At 46.3% G+C, this 21,976-nt stretch overlaps 1 protein-coding gene and 1 long non-coding RNA gene across 4 annotated transcripts in view; one reads left to right on the top strand and one right to left on the bottom strand.

Annotated features, from left to right (window-relative positions):
- The window catches only part of PLXNC1 (plexin C1), a 159,216-nt gene that overhangs the window by 20,715 nt on the left and 116,525 nt on the right, over positions 1-21,976 (bottom strand). For all 3 annotated transcript variants that reach the window (XM_050747131.1, XM_050747132.1, XM_050747133.1), the window contains 3 exons: positions 21,738-21,884; positions 7,588-7,765; positions 4,847-4,950 (listed from right to left, as the gene is read on the bottom strand). In XM_050747131.1, the coding sequence (XP_050603088.1) occupies positions 4,847-4,950; positions 7,588-7,765; positions 21,738-21,884 (429 nt within the window). The remainder of the gene's footprint in view (positions 1-4,846; positions 4,951-7,587; positions 7,766-21,737; positions 21,885-21,976) is intronic.
- On the top strand, positions 1,127-5,713 carry LOC126930323 (uncharacterized). The gene is made up of 2 exons (XR_007717573.1): positions 1,127-1,303; positions 4,302-5,713. It is a non-coding gene; the product is annotated as an uncharacterized LOC126930323 (long non-coding RNA).

Here is a 21,976-nt window from a genome sequence, read left to right as displayed (position 1 = left end):
AAGCGCGCTGGGAGGGTTTAATTATAGGGGAGAAAGACAGCTCTGGCTTCATGTGTAAAGACACGCTTAACCCTTTGTCTGCACATGACAGAATGACACGAGCAGAAATGCACCCTCCTCTGTGTTCATCAGATGGAAAATGGGAGTAAGGAAAGCACCTGCCTCCCAGGGTTTTTGTGGACATTAATTGAGCTAATACGCGTGAGCAGTGCCAGGCACTGGCTGCCATGGTTATCGTCACGGAAAGCAATTCCACGGTGCTGGGGGTTGCCAAGGGTGTCAGCCAGTAGGTGACAGGGCCCTGCCAGCAATGTGGGGCTCTGGGGGCTGCATCTAGTCCATGAGATGCTATATTTTTGTCGTGCCCTCAGATCCCCTCTAGAAACCTGTTCTTCAAATGTGCTGAGAGTAAATCATTCAGAGGAGACCAGCTACACTGTGTTTGCCCTAAGGACAGACAAGGAAGGAAGAAACAGGCTGGCTCTCCAACAGCAGGGACTTTGTTTAGATAGTAGGAGGAACTGGCTGTCACTACAGATTAACTTTAAAACCTAACTAATTTGGACTAATTGGAGGGAGGTGAGTCTGATTCACTTAAAACTCCGTATTAGACCCTATTTTTAAATGAAAAAAAAATTTTTTTTTTTTGCTTTTAAGCACATACAGTGACTCAAACTAGGGTACTTTAGTAAATGAATAAGACTGATAATTAGCATCTTGTCTCTTTGGAGGGAAATGCTAGTGCTCAAGAGAAAATTTTTTCTTTAACGAAAGGGTAAAAGCAAACTTCAGCCCAGCCCTGTCAAATTACTCCCAAATTTTGAGTCTGCGGAGGCGCTGCTTAATCAAGTATAGATGTAGGTGGCTGAGGGTGGTGGGGGATTATTTTCTCCAAGCAGGCTTTGAAAAACGGAGCTTTTGAGATGGTCCAGGCATAGAGAACACAGAGCCCAGTGACCTCCCGTTTCCTTCAGGCTCTCTGGTTTATTTGCCTTATGGCTTAGCTTTTTAAACATAAGGAGAATCCTTTAAGCCCTCATGTCCTAGGCTTGTCATTTATTACCACCATGCAGCAACACTGGGGTATGAGGCCAATAAATCATTTGGACGGGAAGTGACTACAGGCCGGATTAATTTCATTATCATCCTTAAGCAGATAGGTGTCTAGCACGGCCTATGTCTGCAGTGAAGACTGATGTTCTATCTCTCCTGACAGGCTTTCCCCCTTGCCTTGCAGACAGCTGTGGTGGTTCTTCATTCTCCCTGCTGGAGAGACTTGTCCTGCCTCCTCCTATTAATGGCAGTGAGTAGCCCCATCCCCTGCCTCTGCGGCCCACCCCATGCCCCACGGTGGCCGAGGGATGCTGAGAGGCCTGGCGGGAGGCACAGCTGAGCAAGCCAAGAACTCCAGTCAACAGCACCAGAGGAGGGCCTTGGAGGCTGTGTCCCCTCTGAACTCGCCAAGACAAGCCTGCCACCCAGACACAGGGAGAGGTGCTGGCCTGCAGGTCTGGAACCCTGAACTGATGCCATGATAAGCACTTCCACCCAGCAGGGCAGCACCTCTGACTCTGACCTCCTCCTGGCCATTACCTTCCCTCTGGGTCTGTGTTTTTCCAAACACAGCCAAAGATGCCCCTTATTCCTGAGCCCAAGAATACACACTTTTAGAAAACTCCCTGGGGAGTTTTATGAATTCCAAAAGCTAAGAATGACTGCTCTTGGCAAGATGATCCCAGGGTTGGCAAGTCTGAGCTATAGGAGAGTGAGCACAGGGGCAAGTTGCTAGCCTGCGACTTTCTCTGCTAGACTCCCTCTAGCAATGCTGCAGGGGCAGCACCTCCTTAGTCATCACCCAACATAACCACTTCCAAACTGGGTGACCCACTCAGCCAAACAGCCCAAGAATGGGTGTTCTCTGTCCCTGGCCATTGTAAAAGAAGCTCTGCTCAGGAACAGTCTCTCTCCTTCCTGGGCGAGGCGAGAACCTGGCAGAGTCCTAGGTCCTTCCTGGTGCAGACCTGTCTCCCTGGGACTGTACAGCTGTGAAAAACGGGGGGTGCCTATCCTCCCAGTGTGCTGGGAAGCTGCTCCTCCTCCTGTCTTCTCCATCTCTAGGAAAACACCTGCCTCCAGGCATCTGCACAGTCATCCCCAACTGACATCCTTGGCCCCACGCACCCTCGTCCTACTATCCCTCCCATCCACATGACTGTGGTGTCCTCCTCCTGAGCATCCGATTCCATTTGTGTGTCTGTGTCTGTCCAGAGCCACTGCATTATTGCTGGACAGCACCAATCCTCACCAGAAATCCACAGCTTCTAATGGGGCTCCCTATTTCCAGGTTTGCACCCCTTCTATCTACATCTCACACACAGCCCCAGTCATTTTCTGAAACACTAACCTTCCTGCTTCAGGACCTCCCATGGCTTCCCACTGTTCTTGGGATAAGACTCAGAACTCTTGAAGAGGCTGCTCCCATCTGTGTGATCTGCGTCTTCCCTGCTTGCCTCCCTGCCCCTACATCTTGTAAGAGGCCGCAACACGGACTGGTTCAGCGACGGACCCTACAGCCAACTATCCAGACCCGAATCTGGCCCTGCCACTGACTAGCTGTTACGAGACCTCCCCGAGCCTCACCGTACCCATCTATAAAGTGGGGTTAATAATAGGACTCATAGGACTGCTATAGGATAGAATGGGGCAAAATACTGAAACCGCCATTGCAAAACTATAACAGTGAAAGACATCTGAAAGGTGAACAGTGAAAGGCATCTGAAAAACACCTTTCAGATGCCTTTCACTGTTATAGGACAGTGAAGCAGATGTGTTAGAAGACAGTGAAGAGATTTGACCTAACCAACTCCATCTTGCGTCTAACCTCCAAGCTGCCCTTGCTTATCCCTGGGTGTAGACTGAACTTTGGGAGGAACTTATAGTTTAACACAAAGACGACGACAGCCCTTTTCCAAAACCTTCTTCTTGCCTGGGGATTAGACTGCCTTCACAGGACTAACAAATTAGCCACAAGATTGGGATTATGGTTTAGGAATCATGCAGCTGGAGGCTATAAGATTCTGACTCTCCCCAGATTGCTCCTGGGGATAAAATCACTATTGTAAAACCTAAGACCAGTGCTTGAGATATTTTGCAGACCTTGTTTTTTTTTTTTTTTTTTGAGATGGAGACTTGCTTGCTCTGTCGCACAGGCTGGAGTGCCGTGGCACCATCTCAGCTCACTGCAACCTCTGCCTCCCAGGTTCAAGCAATTCTCCTGCCTCAGCCTCCCAAGTACCTGGGACTACAGGCGTGCACCACCATGCCCAGCTAATTTTTTGTATTTTTAGAGACAGGGTTTTACCATGTTGGCCAGGCTGATCTCGAACTCCTGACCTCAGGTGATCTGCCCACATCGGCCTCCCAAAGTGCTGGGATTACAGGCGTGGGCCACCATGCCTGGCCCAGAACCTGCTCTTGATGGCTCAGCTGGTGGCACCCAGATCAATAAACTGGCTCATCTGATCTTGTGGCCCCCACCCCAGGAACTGACTCAGTGCAAGAAGACAGCTTTGACTCCCTATGATTTCATCTCTGATCTGACCAGTCAGCACTCCTAGCTCACTGGCTTCCCCCAACCCACCAGGTTGTCCTTAAAAACTGATCCCTGAACGCTCAGGGAGACTAATTTGAGTAATAATAAAACTCCCATCTTCCACACAGCCGAATTACTTTATCTCAATTCCTGTCTTGATAAATCAGCTCTGTCTAGGCAATGGGCAAGATGAACCCATTGGGCAGTTACATTACAGGGACATGCTGGAAACAGTACCTAGTGTGGTGTAAGTACTTCATAAGTACTGGCTATAATCAGCTGTCACTGCCCTCCTTCCCCCTCGCCATTGCCCCTCTCAAGTTTTGGCTAGTCTAACACGCATGCTCTCTCTTCCTTACTGGATGTGCCTGCACCCTAGCTCAGTCTGGCTAAATTCTCCTCATTGTTTAGGTCTCAGCTCAGTCATAACCTCCTCCAGGAAGCCTCTTGGATTCTCCAAGCCACATAGCACTGTTACACACAAGGTGTTGCCTCTTTATTTGTCTCTCCCTCCTTTTCTGCACCCCTTCCCCAGGGCTGCAGGCTCTGTGAGGGCAGGAACCTGGTCTTTGCTTCTCTCCCATGCAGCCCCAGCTCTTTTCACAGAGTGGATATTCAACAAAGATTCAGGTAATACTGCTAAACAAGTGAACCCCAGTATCCCAGTGTGTTCAGGAACCTTCCCTGCCTCCTTTCTCATTATGTGCAGGTTTCTCTGGCACTCAGATCTCTGAGAAGTCACGTGCACCCCTCACCGCCCTCGGCACTCACCCAGTATGTGGGTTAAGAGGCCAAAGGAAGTATCGCTCAATATTGCAAACAAACAGGAAATTTAGAACTTCTTCAGGAAGAAAGGACCTACACAAAAGGTTACAAGGCCTACTGTGAATGTTGTGGAGGGAGGTGAGGCTTGGGACTTCCAGGGCTTTGTTTAGCATCAGCACACTTGGCACCCAGTGGAGGCTAAAGGATAACTCTTCTCTGGCTTTCCTAGGCAGGTGCTGAACCTCCGGGTGGAGAGAGTTCAGGAGATAGGAAAATCATAGCCTTCTGAGAAGGGAACACCAAGTACACTGTGAGAGTCCTTCATGGGCTTGTCTGCACAAGCAATGAAAAAAAACTTCAACCCCAGACACAACTGATCTGCAAGTTATTCCAGGAAATGGGTGGGAGTCCTGGATGTTTTAAAAGAATGTTCATGAGACTAGGATTGGGGATGAGGAAGGAGACACGGGGGTCAAGTCTTGCTGTTACCTCATAGTGGCCAATGGTGTTTAGCTTGGTGATTCCATCTTCAAGAATCACAGAGGAACTGTCGATGTCCAGAAGTTCTTTCTGTCGTGTGCCCACTTGAAGCTCTGAAAAAGAGCATTTTGTTCCTTTTTAGAGTTTTAAAATGCTACCACTTTCACAAATGTACGGATAACTAAAACTTGAATAAAGTGGTAAATCTTTGTTTGAAGGTGTAGAGATGTTATCAGCCAGACTAGTAGCCTGAGTTCTGAGTTCTGTTGTTTTTTTTGTTTGTTTGTTTAGGGCTCTGATGTTTCAAACCACTTCTTCCCTGATAAGCCTGGAAGTAAAGCCACTGAAGACAAAATAATGCATTCTATGAGGGACTAAGCTCTTCAACAAAAATTCCAGAAGCAAATCTGTATATGCTCACACTTGTGTGGCCACGTTCACAAAGAGAGGCATGATATGAACCATCCCTGCAGGCTCCTGTTTGGGGTGGAAGGGGAGGCATCAATGTGCGAACGTCCCAGCACCACAGGGTGCAGACTGTCTGGCCAAGGCTGCCAACCTGTGCCTAGGTCAGAATGTGGTGCACAAATGTGATTTTTTTTTGGAACCTGCATGATGTTTAATTATTATTTTAGTGTCGACTCAGTGCCAACATTTAAAGATTAAAAGATTGCATATAGGCTGGATGTAGCAGCTCAGGCCTGTAATCCCAATACTTTGGGAGGCTGAGGCAGGGGGATTACTTGAGGCTAGGAGTTCAAGACCAGCCTAGGCAACATAGTGAGACCCTCTCTAAATTTTTTTTAAAAGTTTTTAAGTTGCATATAAAAAACTGGATATCTGATTTCTTTAAAAAAAAAAAAAAAAAAAATCTAACAGTCTTAACAACACAATCTGCGGTCCACATGGCAATCACTGAAGCAAATGGCACTGTCCCCTTGGATGGCGAGACCTTTCCCATTAGGTCAAGCTCCACTGCTTTCTGTAGTCCCAGGTGGCTGACATCCCTTATGTATTTTCTGCCCCTTTGGGCATCTGCGTTTTTGAGCCTCTGCTGTAAGAGCTCCAAGCATAGCTGCCTCTGGTGTTGGATTTCTTTTTTTTTTTTTTTGGAGGCAGGGTCTCCCTCCATTGCCTAGGCTGGAATACAGTGGCACAACCTGGGCTCACTGCAACCTCTGCCTCCCGGGTTCAAGCAATTCTTCTGCCTCAGCCTCCCAAGTAGCTGGGACTACAGGTGTGCACCACCATGCCTGGCTAATTTTTGTATTTGTAGTAGAGATGGGGTTTCACCATGTTGGCCAGACTGGTCTTGAACTCCTGACTTCAGGTGATCCGCCTGCCTTGGCCTCTCAAAGTGCTGGGATTATAGGCATGAGCCACCGCGTCCAGCCTGGTGTTGGATTTCAATACAGTTGATGGCTTTGCCTCAGAAACCAGCCCTGGAGGTAGTCTGGGAAATCAGCAGGCATGCAGAAGCCTGACAGGGCTGACAGGCTGTGTCCCCAGGCTCCCTGTTTGCTCTGCTCCTTGCCTTCCTACTTTAGGAGGCAAGGGACACCCAAACTCAGGAAAAGAGTAAGGATGCTACTACCTGCTCATCAGCGGCAGGACCAAGACTGTTGGGCGGGGTATGCCCATGTCTTTTGTAGTGAGAGCCACACATTTGCAAGATGTATGCTCAGGGCAAGGAAGTTGGGGGTCTGGGGTCAGGGTCATGGTTTCCTGGCTGGGGCTCCCCCTTTGATCCTGTATCTAACCAAATGAGCTAAAATGGTCCTCAAGCGGCTCAACAGTCACCCAAGGAAGGAAGCAGAAGAGGGGTGCCTTAGCAGCCCTACTTTCTTTAAAGCCAGATCACCACCAAGTTGCCCCACATTTGCATGGTCTCAAACTTCCAAGACCCTGCCTCAAAGCTTTCTCAATGGCCTTTTAGCAGGGGGCTGGACTGGGAGGGCCGAGTGGGAGGATTTTAATTGTCTGCTTAGCCAAGGCCTATAACTGTACATCAAGGGGAGGTGAACCTCGTTACACTGTCTGTCACCACCATGATTTTATTCTTCGTTTCTGTCCCATTATTTGCTATAAAATCCCACGACAGTCTCCTGGGAGGACTGCACGGAGCTCAACTTTAAAATGTTGATGAACATTTGAGTGAAGTGGGGCCCTGTTAGCTTGCTCATGCATATGCTCTCCTTTGCAGTATACCAGTAGAGCCCGAAAATGAATTCATAGCAGATGCTGCTGCACACTGGGGCAGGACGGAGCATATACTTAATACAGGATGTGATTAGCAGAGGAAGATGACCTTTCTAGCAGGCTGGAGTTAACACCCAGAGTCTGAGGCACCCACTAATGACACGCTCAGTATCACAACAAACAAATCAAGTGCCAATGTGAAATGCAACACACGCAGAGGGCCCCGTGTTGACACCTTTCTGTACTTCGTGATGCAAGGTGACTCCGTGCGGGCTCAGGGTCTGCAGTCTCATGAATCTGATTTACAGACGTAATATTTAAAAACAACAACAACAAAAAACCCCGCCATCTTTTAAGAACTGTGCTTCCTTCGAAGAATCAGGATGCCCATGAGAGAGCAAAGCAGTCTCTTGGCCCCTAGACATGCCCTCCAGGAACAATCTGGCTGTGTGAGTGTCACTGAACGGAAGCTGGTGGGGGTAAGGAGGGAGGGCAGGCAGGGAGGGAGACTCATCAGGGCCTGGGACCACATAGCTCCCGCACTGCCTTACCAAGACCAATTTCATTAAGCTGAAGTCCATAAGGAGAACCATTTTTGCTTAAGAATGCTTGGAAAATCTTTTCTTTGGCTTGGCCTATGGTGTCACAGTCGAGAACATTGACTGAAATATTCCGACAGACATCTGCACTCTCGTTTTCCGGGATTTTTTCAAAGACGACGTTTAACGCCTGCAAGAATACAAACAGATTTCCAAGTCTATTAGATAATTGCAATCTGAAAGGCATTTCATAAAAGACACAAACCTTGGCAAGTCCCACTAATACCTCTGACGGCACATTAGCAAACACTGTATTGCATTATACTACTTTCATCTTTTCTCCATAATCCATTCTTTTCAGGGATAATGGAAAGGAAAACAGAAAGTTAAAACTCTCATTATAGAGCAAGCATTGAATAAATATATCTGAGAGTTAAAAAATATATATATATACACACACACGTAAATAGTCTAAAAATGGTAATTTGGTGATTTCTAATTTCATCCTCAAAAGAAGAAGAAAAAAAGAATTGGAAGGGTTCCACAGTAGATGAGGCAGATTGGTGATTATCTTTTTTATTAACAGGACCACAGAGTCCCAGAAGTGAAGTTCTAGGTGACAGGAAAGGTTATGAGGTCCCCATATTGACCACATCAAAGAGATCACTTTTTTTTTTTTTTTTGAGGTGGAGTCTTGCTCTGTCACCCAGGCTGGAGTGCAATAGTGCCATCTCAGCTCACTGCAACCTCCGCCTCCCAGGTTCAAGCAATTCTCCGGCCTCAGCCTCCCAAGTAGCTGGGATTACAGGCACATGCCACCACACCTGGCTAATTTTTGTATTTTTTCAGCAGAGACGGGGTTTCACCACGTTGGCCAGGCTGGTCTCAAACTCCTGACCTTGTGATCTGGCCACCTCAGCCTCCCAAAGTGCTAGGATTATAGGTGTGAGCCACTGTGCCCAGCCCAAAGAGGTCACTTTTTAAATATGCATCATTAATTACAGGAATACTCATCTACTCCTCCACTCCCAACATCCTCAGTCAGATGGTTTCCCCAGCCCTCATTAAAGCACTGAGATCCCCACCCCATACTATGATTCTTGCATTAATTACTTTACATTTCAGCACCATTACTTAACGTTTTGTCAGTTAACATTCTCCCACTGCAGCAAAACTTCAGAATCAGACTAATGGGGGAAGTAAGGCCTTTGTGCACGTGTGAAAACACAGAACTAGGGAATATTTCAAAATGAACTGAAAAGCAATTCCAAGTTTACTTTGTCTAAGAACAAATAGATCTAAAACAACCAAGTTTTACCTGATACGTACCCTCACAGGAATTGATTCAGGGAAGAGCTAAGAATATTTTGCAAATAGCATAACATAGCAGTTTAGATTCTAATGCACCTTGGCAATCACAAAGTCAGAAAGGCTTCGGTATGGTGTGAAATGCACAATTATTTAATGTTTTGAGCCTAGCTTAATAAGGGAATGTAAAATGATCAAGTAATGGGAATTGTTTGTTTGTTTTGTTTTGTTTTAAGGAGCAGAGTTTAATAGGCAAGAAGGAAGGGAGAAGACAGAAGAAAGATGCTCCCTCATACAGAGACAGAGGGAGGGGGGCTCCAAGTCCTGTGGACACCAGCCAGGTATATATGCAGAGGCTGCAGGAGGCAATGTCTGATTTGCGTAGTGCTCAGGGGCGAGATGAAAACACAAATAATATGGAAGATGGGAACCCTCAGGCCTACCTCAACTTAAAAATGGGTATAATAACAGTACCAGCCTTCTAGCATTGTTATGGAGATTAAATGTGATCATGCATTCAAGGGCTTAGCACAGGGCCAGGCTGCTGGGAAAGGCTTGATAATATCGGTAATAAAACCTGTTACAATTATTATTGTTGGTATTAGTATGCACTCATTTGCACACAGATTCAGCCCACATTGAACAGCTAGGACGCCCACTCCACGCTCAGTATCTCTAAGAAGGAGGCTGCCAGCAATGAACCCAGTGGAACCCAGTGGACTCCTGGCTTTCGTCCCAGCCCACCACAAGCCAGCTGGGTGACCTCTGAGCCCATCCCTAACCAGCTGGGTAACCTCTCTGTATCTTGCTTTCTCATCTGCAAAGAGGGCGTAACAGCAGTAACTGCATAGCTCTTAGAACAGCGTCTGGCATGTGAGCCCGTGACTTATGGACCACTGACGTGGATGTGGGGCTTCTGAAATTTCGGGAGGTTCTCAGGGCTGTATCTTCCCTTTAATGCTGCTATGGTCTGAATATTGATGTCCCCCTAAATCCAGGTATTGAAATCCTAACTCCCAAGGTGATGGTACTTGGAGGTGGGGCCTTTGGAGGGGATTAGATCATGAGGGCAGAGTCCTCATAAATGGGATTAGTGCCCTTATAAAAGAGGCCCCAGAGAGCTGCCCTGCCCTTTCCGCCATGTGAGGACCCAGCAGGAAGGGACCATCATGAGAAAGGGGCTCTCACAGGACACCAGCTCTTGATCTTGGACTTCTCAGCCTCCAGAACTGTGAGAAATAAGTTTCTATTATTTATAAGCCACCCAGTTTATGGTGTTTATAAAGAGCTGAGACAAATACCACTAAATATTGCCCTTATAATCCTGTTGATAATTATGCAAGAGTAAATTTTGTTCTGGTCTCAACCAAATGATTAAAACTCCAAAGCGGTGGAATCTGAACTCTGAGGTTAGCTGGTGATCTCTGTCTGGCCTGTACGAGTTCCCTCCTACAACAGAGTCACTCCCTTGCCTGCTCTCAGAGAACCTTTGTGTTCTGGGCCAGCCACCCACTAGGAAGGGATTCAAAGGCCTGTCTGCTCACAAACAAGAAACAAAAAATACCAGACAGGAGAGAAGGCAGGGAGCTGGTGGGCAGAGTATCTGGAAGGAACCAACATGTGAAGCCTCACACCCAAGCCCTCTCCTCGCCTCCCGTTTCTAGAGATGTTTCCTGGGGCCTCTGGGACCAGATGCTCTGCCAAACACATTTCAAGACCTATTTCTCTGAACCCTCCCAACATTCTGGTGCAGGAGGTTGTATTATTATTGCCATCCCTGTTGTAGAGTGAGGGAACTGAGGCACGGAGGGGCTGAGTAACTTGCTCCAGGAACAGCTCACCAGTGGCAGAGCCAGGAATTGAAGCCAGATTTGCGTAACTGCAGAACTGGTGCCACAAACCCCTCGGCTATGCCGTCCCCGCTTTACCACCCATCCTCCCTCCCTCCTCCTGGTTCCACCTATAGCCCCGGAGCCCTCCTGACCCTCCAGAAACCCTGGCTTAGCCCAGGCTGTAAGCAATGTCCTAAGCTAAATTCCCCACACCAGTGGGAGGGGTGGGTGTGAAGGGGTCAATGCCGGTCCCACCACCTATGGTCTTATTGGGGTCTTGCCTTATTTCTCTACAAGGTGATCTTCTCATGGTGGGGTAACTGCAGTTAAGCTACTTCACAGGCGTTTCTAAAGAGAGAGATGAATGGGAGGCACCTTTTAATCAGAGCTTCAGCAATCCCAGCTTGTTTAATAGTTTTATAAATATTTGTGAAACAGCATTCTATTACTACCTAAAGGGCACTATTGTCTTCAACAAAAACACCTTTTTATGGGCAATAAATGTTCTTTTTAAAAACATCACCAAAAGAAAAAAAAAAACAAAAACCCTTACTGGATGTAAAATAATGTAAATCTGCCACTGCCTCCACAGCTAGATGGGTGGAAAAGAGGTAAAATGGCATTTTACAGAGTCCACAGGGAATTCTGAGAGTAAATTCAGACACAAATTGATTTGTGTTCATTTTTTATGCTGCTAACACTTAGTGCTCAAACAGCAGTTTCTTAAGGCGCAAGTACAGTCGAGGCCCTTGGCGTCGGCCTCTTAACACCTCCACCCCCAGGCTGGGAAAGCGCACGTGGGCCTCTGCTCTGTGCCATGTCAGACAGCGTGACGTCACAGTGTCTGTCCTCAGCCACCGTACCCCATCAGGGGAGATACCTCGATGGAAGTGCCATCTCTCCAGCTCCCACACTCCCACCAAAGCCCATTTAACCAGCATGTTCTCCTGCCCTATTTGGTATTAGGGCTGGGATGTCAGAGACACGTTATGACATGGTCCTTGTTCTCAGCTAATTCACAATAAATTTCAGAGACAAAAACATCACCTGTGGGACAACAGTCACCCATCAGTGGCTATCACCCTCAGCGAGTGTCCACAGACGATTCTGAGTAGGGAGGACAGCAGGGGTAAGGGCCCTGAGTTCCAGGCCCAGCACCAGGCCACCTGGACCCTCCCATTCTCTGCTGCTCACCAGCTGAGGGAATGTAGGGAAGTCGTCTAACTTCTCTGAGCCTTAAAATCCTCATTGTTCCTATCTCAAAGGAGTGACAGGATCACTAAATAATGACATATAATAATAGCAAATTGAGTGCTTTATAGGTGCCAGACACTGTTTTAAATGACGTGTATATATTTGTATATATAAATCTCAGGAACAACCCTGTGAGGTAGATTCTTTTACTCATCCCCTTGTGGCAGATGAGAAACTGAGGCACAGAGAGGTTAAATGGCACAAGGTCACCCAGCAAGAAAATGGTAGAACCGGGTACTCTAGCTCCGTGTTCTTAAATACTTGGTGATCCTGCCTTTCAAAGTACAAGAATGTTTTGTAAAGTAAGCGTGGTCCAAATCCATGGGATGGCATAATACCCAGAAAATACTCATGAAAGCCTAAAGAGCTGTGAAATGTACACTGGTCCCTTCCCCAGAAATCTGCCCTCTGTTTAGAGGAACCGCCCTGCCTCTTCGTATTTCCTTGGCAGGAAAGTGTCAGTAAGCTGTGGCGGCAGATCCGGTTTGTTGTCCAACCAACAGCCATCCCTCCTCTGCTAACAAAGGCCAGGTCTGCACAGCGGTGGGTCCAGCCTGGGTTGGGAGGCATGATCGGCAGCAACTGCCTTCTCTTTCACCAGGGCTGGTCATGTAACCCAGCTCTGGCCAACACATAAAAGCAAGGGTTTTCTCTCTTTTTTAATAGACAAGGTCTCACTCTGTTGCCCAGGCTGAAGTGCAGTGGTGTGATCATGGCTTACTGCAGCCTCAACCTCCCAGGCTCAAGCAGTCCTCCTACCTCAGCCTTCCACGTAGCAGAGACTGCTTGACTAGTTTTTAATTTTTTTTTTTTTTTTTTTTTTTTAGACAGGGTCTTGCTATGTTGCCCAGGCTAGTCTTGAACTCTTGAGCTCAAGTGATCCTCCCACCTTGGCCTCCCAAAGTGCTGGGATTACAGGTGTGAGCCAGCACACCCTGTCGGAAGTCTTCTATCCAAACAAAAGGGCGAGTAGTGCTTGAAGCAGTGGCCGCCATCTTGTGACTAGGATGGCAGCGCCAGGAGGCACTGGGAGATAGTGACCCAGAGCTGTGACACCATGGAGTGTATGGACCAGCTTGGAGCTCCTTCCCTCCAGACTTTCTGCTCTAAGAGGCAAGTCATGCTCTTACTATTTCAGGCATCCTTAGTTCAATTTTCTCTTACTTATAGCTGCATGTGCCAAACTGACGGAGCTCATTTTGTGGATGCTGAGGTAGGTAGATGCGTCTACTGTTGCCTATTTACTTTGCACCTATTGTGTGCAGGGCACTGTAGGTGATACAAATCAGAACCTGTACTCATCCTGCCTGGGAAGTACTAGCAGACTAGTAGAAGAACTGTGGGGCATATACAACAAATTCTAATGCCAGGTAGAATGTGGGAGGTACAGAAGGAGCATTTTAGGGATTGAGAGATACCTCTTTTAGGTCGGTAGGGGGTTTTCAAGCAGAGAAATCAAGGAAGGCTACATGGAGGAGGCAGCGTTCGAATTGGGTCTGCAAAGAGCTGCAGTACATGAGGGAGGCCTCTGGACCATGGAGACACTTGGCTTCCAGTCTCTAATTAGACTGGTTAGCAGGAAGCTTCACTCACTCACTCAGGCTGTCAGGTCAGGAAGTTTACAGAAAAAAAATCCCACCTTCTTTGGGTGGAAGTGGGGGTGGAGGACTTGTAGCCCAGGCCTGCCTTCTGAAACCACCTCCTGCTGCCTTGAGAGTCCCTGTACTTTTCATAGGAAAAAAAATATAGTAAAGAAAAGAGTATGGTTCTAGGTTTGTAATAAGGACCAGCACTTGAGTGCTTACCATGTACTGGGAATGCAATCATAGGTTCATTAAATCCTCACAACTGCTCTGTGAAGTAGGTGCCATTATTAGCCTCATTTAATAGATGAGGAAACTGAGATGCAGAGAGATTTAGAAACGTGTCCAAAATCATGGAACTGGTGGGAGTCTTATACTAGGGCATGTCCTGACTCTGAGCTGCAAAGTGAAGAGGCCAGCCAAGGTGATGAGCCTCCCAAGGGCAGTGCCCCTCTGCTTGAGGGCCTCAGTCAGTGCTCTCCCAGGAGCCTCCCAAGGGCAGTTCCCATCTACTTGAGGGCCTCAGTCAATGCTCTCCCAAGAGTCAGGCTGGACATAGGTGATCTGGTAGAGGAAGCTTTACCTCCTCACCCTCCTCACAGAACTCACTGAATCTGGAGCACCCTGTGCCTCAGGTGCCACCCAAGGGCATTTTTACAGAGCTCCTGTTCGCCCACAATAAAGGTGACATTTCCTAGCTTCTGTTGCTGCCAGGTGTGGCCAGTGTGCTCCCGATTCGGTGGGCTCAAGTGATCCTCCCACCTTGGCCTCCCAAAGTGCTGGGATTACAGGTGTGAGCCACCACGCCGTCAGAAGTTTTCTGTCCAAACAAAAGGGAGAGTAGTGCTTGGAACGGTGGCAGCCATCTTGTGACTAGGATGGCAGGGCCAGGAGGCACTGGGAGATGGTGACCCAGAGCTGGCCTCTTGGCTTTGCAGCTCACAGTCAGAACATGTCCTAGTTATGACTAAGTCTGAGTTATTGACTAAGTCCTGGTCAATGACATTAAGTGGATATGTTATATGGTACATCCTTAAAAGATGGCTGGTGACCATCTGCCCTCCTTTCTACAGCCCTGCTTACATCTGCTGGCTGGGATGGGAAATGAGGCTGGGGGTGAGCAGACACTTAGAATATGAGGACAAGAGAGGAGCAGCTGCTCTACCAGCCCTGCACTGCCCACCCAGAATGCCACCAGGGAGAGAAATCAGCTTCTCTGTTGCTAAAGCCACAGACATCCTGGGTCTCTGTTCTGTACAGCTGAACTGCATCCTGATTGATTTGGGAATGATGCCTATTACCAAGGAGGATTATGGGAAAGGAAAGGTTATTGGAAAAATGTATGGTCCAGAAGGCCCAGGGAGAGGGCGAGGCTGGAAGGGCCTGGCCCCTTTGTAGCATGTCAGCCACCAGCCTCTCACAGGTTATCATACTCGCCTCCTGTTCACATCTGCCCAGTAGGATACTGTCTGCCACAGGTTGTAAATACTCCATTACAGGGGTCGTATGTAACACTTTTAACAATATAAGCACACAGGCACCCAAGAAATGCTTTTCATGATGATGGACTCAGCTAATCAACTCGCCTGCATCCCACATCATCAATACCAACCAAAAAGAATACTGAGGGGACAGTCCTTTCCGCTTAGCGAAGCTTACAGGAGACAAGAGAAAGCACACCTCAGACAAGGAAAACCGGATGAAAAAAGAATGAGCACCTACTTCACGCCAGCAAGATGGCTAGATGCAGTACATGTATTATTTTCTGACCTCACCACAAATATGCGAGGGCAGGTTTTGGTCATTGCCTGTTTACAGAAGAGGAAACAGGTTTCGAGAGGTTGAGAGACTTGCCCAAAGTAAAGTGGCTGAGCCCAGATTCAAACCCAAGACTATCAGACTCCAAACCCCACCTCTTCTGCTCACGGCCTGAGAGCATGTGACTGCATTCCCCTTTCACTACCGCTTTTACCCAGCATCTCGCCACATGATTTGGTGGTTTTGGTATTGAGGAGGTAGAGAGTATTAGGCTGCAGGGGGCTGGCAGGATGAACTGAGGGCAGCGAACAGGTCTTTTCCCACATGGGAAGATGATCTGGCTACTCACTGTCTCCTCAACCATATTCTTGCCTAATAAAAGCAGGAGTGTTGCTGCCTCCTTTCTGTAATACCTAATAATATCTAGAAAGTAATTGTAAAAGAATTTATTACAAACCGGCAACTTTATCATTAAAGGCCTTGGAGCAATAATTGCTTTCATTAAATAAAACCTATAAAATATATTTCTAATTTTATTGCAGGGCCAAATGAAAGTCAAGAGAAAAGCCTAGTTCTCATATCAACCTGAATTAGAGAGAGAGAAAAAAGAAAGAAAATCCAGTTTCAGAAGTTCTGTAGAAGCAGCAGGAGGCCAGAGTTAGAAGTGCAAGTCTCAGGGAAACTTCTGATCTAAGCTGCTTTCCAAGCCAGAGTCAGCAGCCCTGGGACATTCTTCTGCCTGACATTCCCCTTTGAGCTGCGCTTGCCAGTCCAGCCTCCCCTCTTCACTCTGCTCCCCTTTTCCTTTCCCCACAAAGATTCCATAGCTCACAGCTTCCTGGATCAAGGGATCTGCTACCCTAACAGAAGAGTAGCAGGTGGAGGACAGGGTAACGAGAGCCTTTTTCCATTTCAAAAAAAAAAAGTTAATGGAGATAATTTTCTCAAATTTAGGTTTCTCTCACCAATTTTTCTATACTTGCTAGCATTTGCTAACGTTTTGTCCGTCCCAAAATCAAGTGTGAAGAGCTGTCTGATTTACCCCAAGATAACTGATTTCAGTATTCACAGTATTTGCGGGTGCAGGGTTGGGGGTGGGGTGGGTGTTGTGTGTTGGCAAAGAGCCGCATGAGTTTCGGACTTGTAAATAGTGGCAAGGCCTTTCCATTGCTGTGTCCCCAGAAGGAGAGGAAAGAGGCCAAGCCTGTCTTGGGGTTTGTGGGAGGGAGGATTCTAGTTCTTATTCTCTACTATGTCAAGCTCTAGATTAAAGGCCAGCAAACTTTCTGCAAAGGGCTAGAAAGTATTTAAGGCTTAAAACCCATATGGTCTCTGTGGGAACTACTCCACTCTGCACTGTAGCAGGAAAGTAGCTATAGACAATAAGGAAATGAACAGGTGTTCCAATAAAACTTTGTAAAAATAGGCAGAGGGGCCACATTTGGCCCACAGGCTGTTGTTTGCTGGTCCCTGCTCTAGATAGCAGTACCCTCAAATGGAATGCTAACTTTGACAATGGCAACAAGACAAATCTGGATAATGCTTTCTATCTCCACCATGACTTGTGATAAAATTTACCATTCTCTGAGGGGTACAAATATAAATAATGATCCTAGCAATAACATAATAGTGCACATTTGAGCTATAAAGAAGAAAATTAAATACTTTTATATTTAGATAACTAAATTATTTTCTAGTTCCAAGATTACAGGCGTGAGAAGAAAGTGTATGAAGAGGAAAGTCATTTAAAGCACCCATTACACGTTAATTTTTCATTTTCCATGACTTGCCATCAACGAGGGAATGACTTAACCTAAAATGACTATAAAAAATGGTTTCACTCTTTGATCAGGAAGCTCAGAACACTAACTATGAAGTTAGTAATGGTTTCAGTATTATTGCAAGTCATAATGGAAATGATTTGCACTATGGTAGAGAGAAAAAGAAAAAGCTCAAGAATTGTTAATTAACTTCACTGTTTCTCCACAAATGGTAGGAGTATTAAAAACAAGATTGCTGAAGTGCAAACATCAGGATTTAATGAACAATGGGATGTAATTGAAGTAACAGAGAATGACTTAATCGGGACAGTGGGTTGTTTAATTACGGGGCTAATGGATCTTCTGCAAGGACGAACTAAATGGAACAGAAGAAGCCAGCACTGGCAGGCAGAGCACTGTTAAAGGAAGTGTACCCGTAAGAAACTCCTGGTAGAGACATTAGGGCTCTGTTATATATGAGATATTTCATTAAACGTAATTGTCCCAAAATGGTAACTGCTAGAGAAAGAGACAGACGGGGGTAGGCTGGCATAAATCAAACTGGAGGCATTAATATTTCTGCAGGCATGTACTTGTGTTTTTTCAAGAATTTCTAATAATCTTGAAAACTTTATTTAGATATTTTTTTCAGAACACTGTTTTCCAGGGTGCCAAGATGCTACCTCTCAGATACAGCAGATTGGCAAGCTCATTTTCTGAGTTTAAGAGTTCAAAAAACCATTTCACACCTAACTTTGATTACAAGTCAACTTCCTCTTGCTAATTCAGCATGCTTGCTACAAGTTACTGGTTTTCCTCATCTCCTCCTGAAAGTGAAGCAAACGTCCCTTCTCCCACGTGAAATCCTCAAACTTTCACTAACTCCTCCAAAGTTCCACTCTTGACAAAACGCAAGCTGAATGAGTCTGAGATTCTCCATCAACAAAATCAAACATGTTCAAAATTTTGCAAAGGTGAAAAAAACCCAGCAGGGCAATAGGTCTTATTCTCGGCCGGATGCAGTGGCTCACACCTGTAATCCCAGCACTTTGGGAGGACAAGGCAGGTAGATCATTTGAGGCCAGGAGTTCAAAACCAGGCTAGCCAACATGGCGAAAACCAGTTTCTACTAAAAATACAAGCATCACCCTGGCATGGTGGCAGGTGCCTATAATCCCAGGTACTTGGGAGGCTGAGGCAGGAGAATCGCTTGAACCCAGGAGGCGGAGGTTGCAGTGAGCCGAGACTGTGCCACTGCACTCCAGCCCGTGCTACAGAGTGATACTCCGTCTTAAAAAAAAAAAAAAAAAAAAAAATTGGTCTTACTCTCTTACGGCTGTCCGACCTGAATTCCTAGATATTAAGGAAAGACTCAAGTCCTGTGTGTGCACAGCCCTACCCCTGGCGCTGACATTAGGGAGGATGCAGATATGAGGGCATTCTGTCTCACTGTTGCCTCATTAAACACCAGCCTGGAATGCCTTGATAGAGAAGGATGGTTTCTTATGGTCCTGAAGGAAGCATGGCTCTAGGGGACTTGGCTTGGATTTTTGGCAAGACAGAGGAATTTTCTTCACAATATGCAAGAACAGAGAATTACTTCCCAGGGCCCATTTGTTAGTATCATGATTTCGTGTATAAGAAATTGGCAAGATGCCTTTATGTTCTAGAAAACCCCCCATACCTCGGGGAGAACACATCCTCATCTGAGAGGTGTGAAAGCTAACTTTTAGGTTGCTATATGAGGTGCTGCGCTTCTGAGCATTTAGCTGAACACGAGTTTGGGAGCCTTTTTTCCAAACGTGTCCCTGCCTTGGCACCAGGTTCTGTCATTTCAAGTGGTTCGTGAGGACGCTCTTGATTTCTGACTTTCCTTTCCTTGAAAGAATCTGCCCCCAACCTCCCGCCTCCCTAGCACACATGGACACACAGAATCAGTTTGTTCACCACACCTTGGTTTTCAATGACATAAACCACCTCAGGCAAATTTGGGAAATCAAGTCCTAAAACAGCTGGGTGTACATGCTTGGGAGGGGCAGGTGGGGGAAGTGAAAAAGAGGGGGAAGAGGGAAGGGAGGAAGAAAGAAAATTAGAAATATGGTGGTTCAGGCTGGGGGAAATGCCTGAAAGGAAATGAAAAACTTAAATTTTTATATTGACCTTCTGCTAACAGTTTGTCACACAAGCACAGACGGATCATGTGCCTTCTCTGTAGCTTCTGGTACAACCACCCACCATGAAGGGGGGCTGGGCCAGGCCCCATAAGAGGTACTAACCATTTTTAATGGCAAGGCCCCTAAAAACAAGTGGCCCATTCCTTTTTCAAGGCTCAACTCTATGTACTGGCAAATCTGAATTTGAAAAGGAAGATTTATGTGGATTTCTGAAATTGTGATTTTCCATTACCCTTTTTCCCCAGGGGCTATAAAGAAAATTTTCAAGAGTCTGACATGAATTTCTTCAGCATCAAGTAACATTTTGATGAGTTGAGTGTTAACAAATCAGAAGCACATGGTCTTAATTGACTGTGAAATAAATAATGTTTCAAAATGAAAGGGAGAAAACACGTTCAGATGTAAAGCATTAAAAAGGCTTCAAAACCTCAAAAGTTGCCTCAGGCATCTGACTTCTTCCTGATTCCAACCCCGTCTTCTCCTTTCCTGTCCTTCCTGTTTGCGTCCAATAGTATCTTGACTGAAATACTGGAGGATTCCCCTGACTGTATTCATTTGCAAATATTTCTCTTTGGGGATCTTTGGGACTTCTAAAATGTCTTAAAGTAAAAGCACAAACATCATCTAGGTTGGGAATAACAAGCCCAGGATCAGTGAAAGGTGAGTCAACAGGCCCTGTGCAAAGTTTATCTCTTGTTCTCCAAGACACCCAGTGGTGTCCAGGCTGAACACACATCAGAGTTATCTGGAAGGTTTGCAAAATATATCCATGCCTGGGCTCCCTCCCCAGAGATTCTGATTCAGTCAGTCCTGAGGGAAAGCCCGGGCACTGGTATATTTGGACCTGCAGTTTAAACAAGGGTTCAATGAGATCTGGATCAAATGGAATAAAGTTTTAGGTAGCATTCATGTGCCAGGCAATGTTCTAAGTGCTTTTTATAATACTGACTCTTAATCCTCAAAACACCTCATGAGATGGGTAGGAACCATGACCATCATTTCCATTTCACATGTGAGGAGAATGAGGCACAGAGAAGTTTAGAAACTTGCCCAACATTACACAGCTAACCAGTGGCAGAGGCAGGATTCCAACCTGTCTGGCCCCAGAGTCCACACTGTTAACCACTCTACCAATAGTTGTCAAGCAGCATCTGCAGCATCAGGAAGCTGGTTAGATAAGTGAATTCTCGGGCCATAGCCTAGATTTACTGCATCAGAAACTCCAGCATGCTGCCTAGCGACTGGTGTTTAGCGAGTTTTTTGGGAGATTCTGCTAGATGCTCAAGTTTGAGAACCACTGCAGCCCACTGTCCGGCCTCTCAGATGCGGATGGGTATATTAACACAATTCAGAACGCTGAGAAGTGTTGACTTTCAGCTCAGCTTCCCGCTCTCGGATGGCAGTCGTGCATGGCGCCATCTTCAGTGGAGGGGTGAGCCGCATCTGGCAGTGGCAGAAAACTTGAAACAGCTGACCTACGGACTATTCTCCCACCAGAGGACATAACCATAACACAGTCCGCGGCAAAGTGGTGCCTTCTCCAATTAGGGAACGAATTCTTCCCGGATGACACTGCAGTCCCCACCATCCAGAGCGAAGCCACAGGAGACTCAGCTCTCTTAATGAGCAATTCCCAAACCCCACTGTAATCTTTTCCTCCTCCACTAACGAGATCGTGAAGCCCAGAATCTTCATAAAGCTAAAGATCAAACCAAAACACAGCAGTCTCTTCTCCAAGTCTCTATTAACAGAAAAGCATAGAAAATTCCTAATTCTGAAGTTCCTTTCCCTGCTTGGCTCCCTCTCTGAAATTCCCGAATGTGCCCCAAATTGGGCTTTTTTTCTTTAGGAAGGGCATGGGGTGGGTGCGGTGGGGATGAATTAAAAAGAAGTTCTCAAATGGGTGAAACCCTCCAGCAGCTAGGCAATCATCTTCCTGTAGTGATTTACAGCGTTCCTCTAAAAATATCTATGAGATCACAGTACATTAAGTGCATGACACCAAACATTTGTAACTAATCCATGAAAATAAAGTAAAGGCGTCACGTTGTATGGGGAACGCAGTGGAATTTGTCTTGTGTTATCGTTCTAAAATAAGACGGCCTCAATTTGGTTGAAATATATCTTCACACATTGTCTTCCCAGAGCACAGCCATTTGAGAAATTCTGATTGCAATTATAAGTGCTGAATAGGGAGTACTTTGCATTTCCTTTGACGACACTGAAAGCTATAAGCAATCCTGATATTAAAATCTTTGGAAATTGATGAGTACCCCAGGCATCATTACAATACTTTCTCCCCCAATCTCAGTAATTAAAATCTATTATGTGAATGCATGTTAATATTTTTATCAACTGTTTTTAATTAACTAAACACACAGGGCCTCCTGCAGTAGAAATGATACCATTTCATTGTAAGTGACCCACCCCCACCCTCTAATTCCCTGCCAGATTTATTTGGGAGTCTGGCTGGGAGCTTTATGGAAAACATACCACAGTACTGAATTCTGGAACCTGCCACAACAGCCAGTCTTCATTAAGTGTGTACAGAGCTTTGCAAGTGATTACATCCACGGGACCCTTGTTAATTTTCTGGTTCAGAGTCGTCACCAGCAAATAGAAGGGCTCTCCAACAGTCTCCTTGGAAAAGACACGAAGGTGACAGTTAGCTTTCTGTGGAATCCACTGTACTTTCCAAAGAATTCAAGTTTCTGTTGATGGCAGTAAGGCAG

Source organism: Macaca thibetana, chromosome 11 (genome assembly GCF_024542745.1).
Source record: "Macaca thibetana thibetana isolate TM-01 chromosome 11, ASM2454274v1, whole genome shotgun sequence".
In the NCBI taxonomy this organism is placed as follows: Eukaryota; Metazoa; Chordata; class Mammalia; order Primates; family Cercopithecidae; genus Macaca; species Macaca thibetana.
The sequence above is the reverse complement of the archived record's forward strand: the minus strand, read 5'-3'. Positions and strand labels throughout refer to the sequence as shown.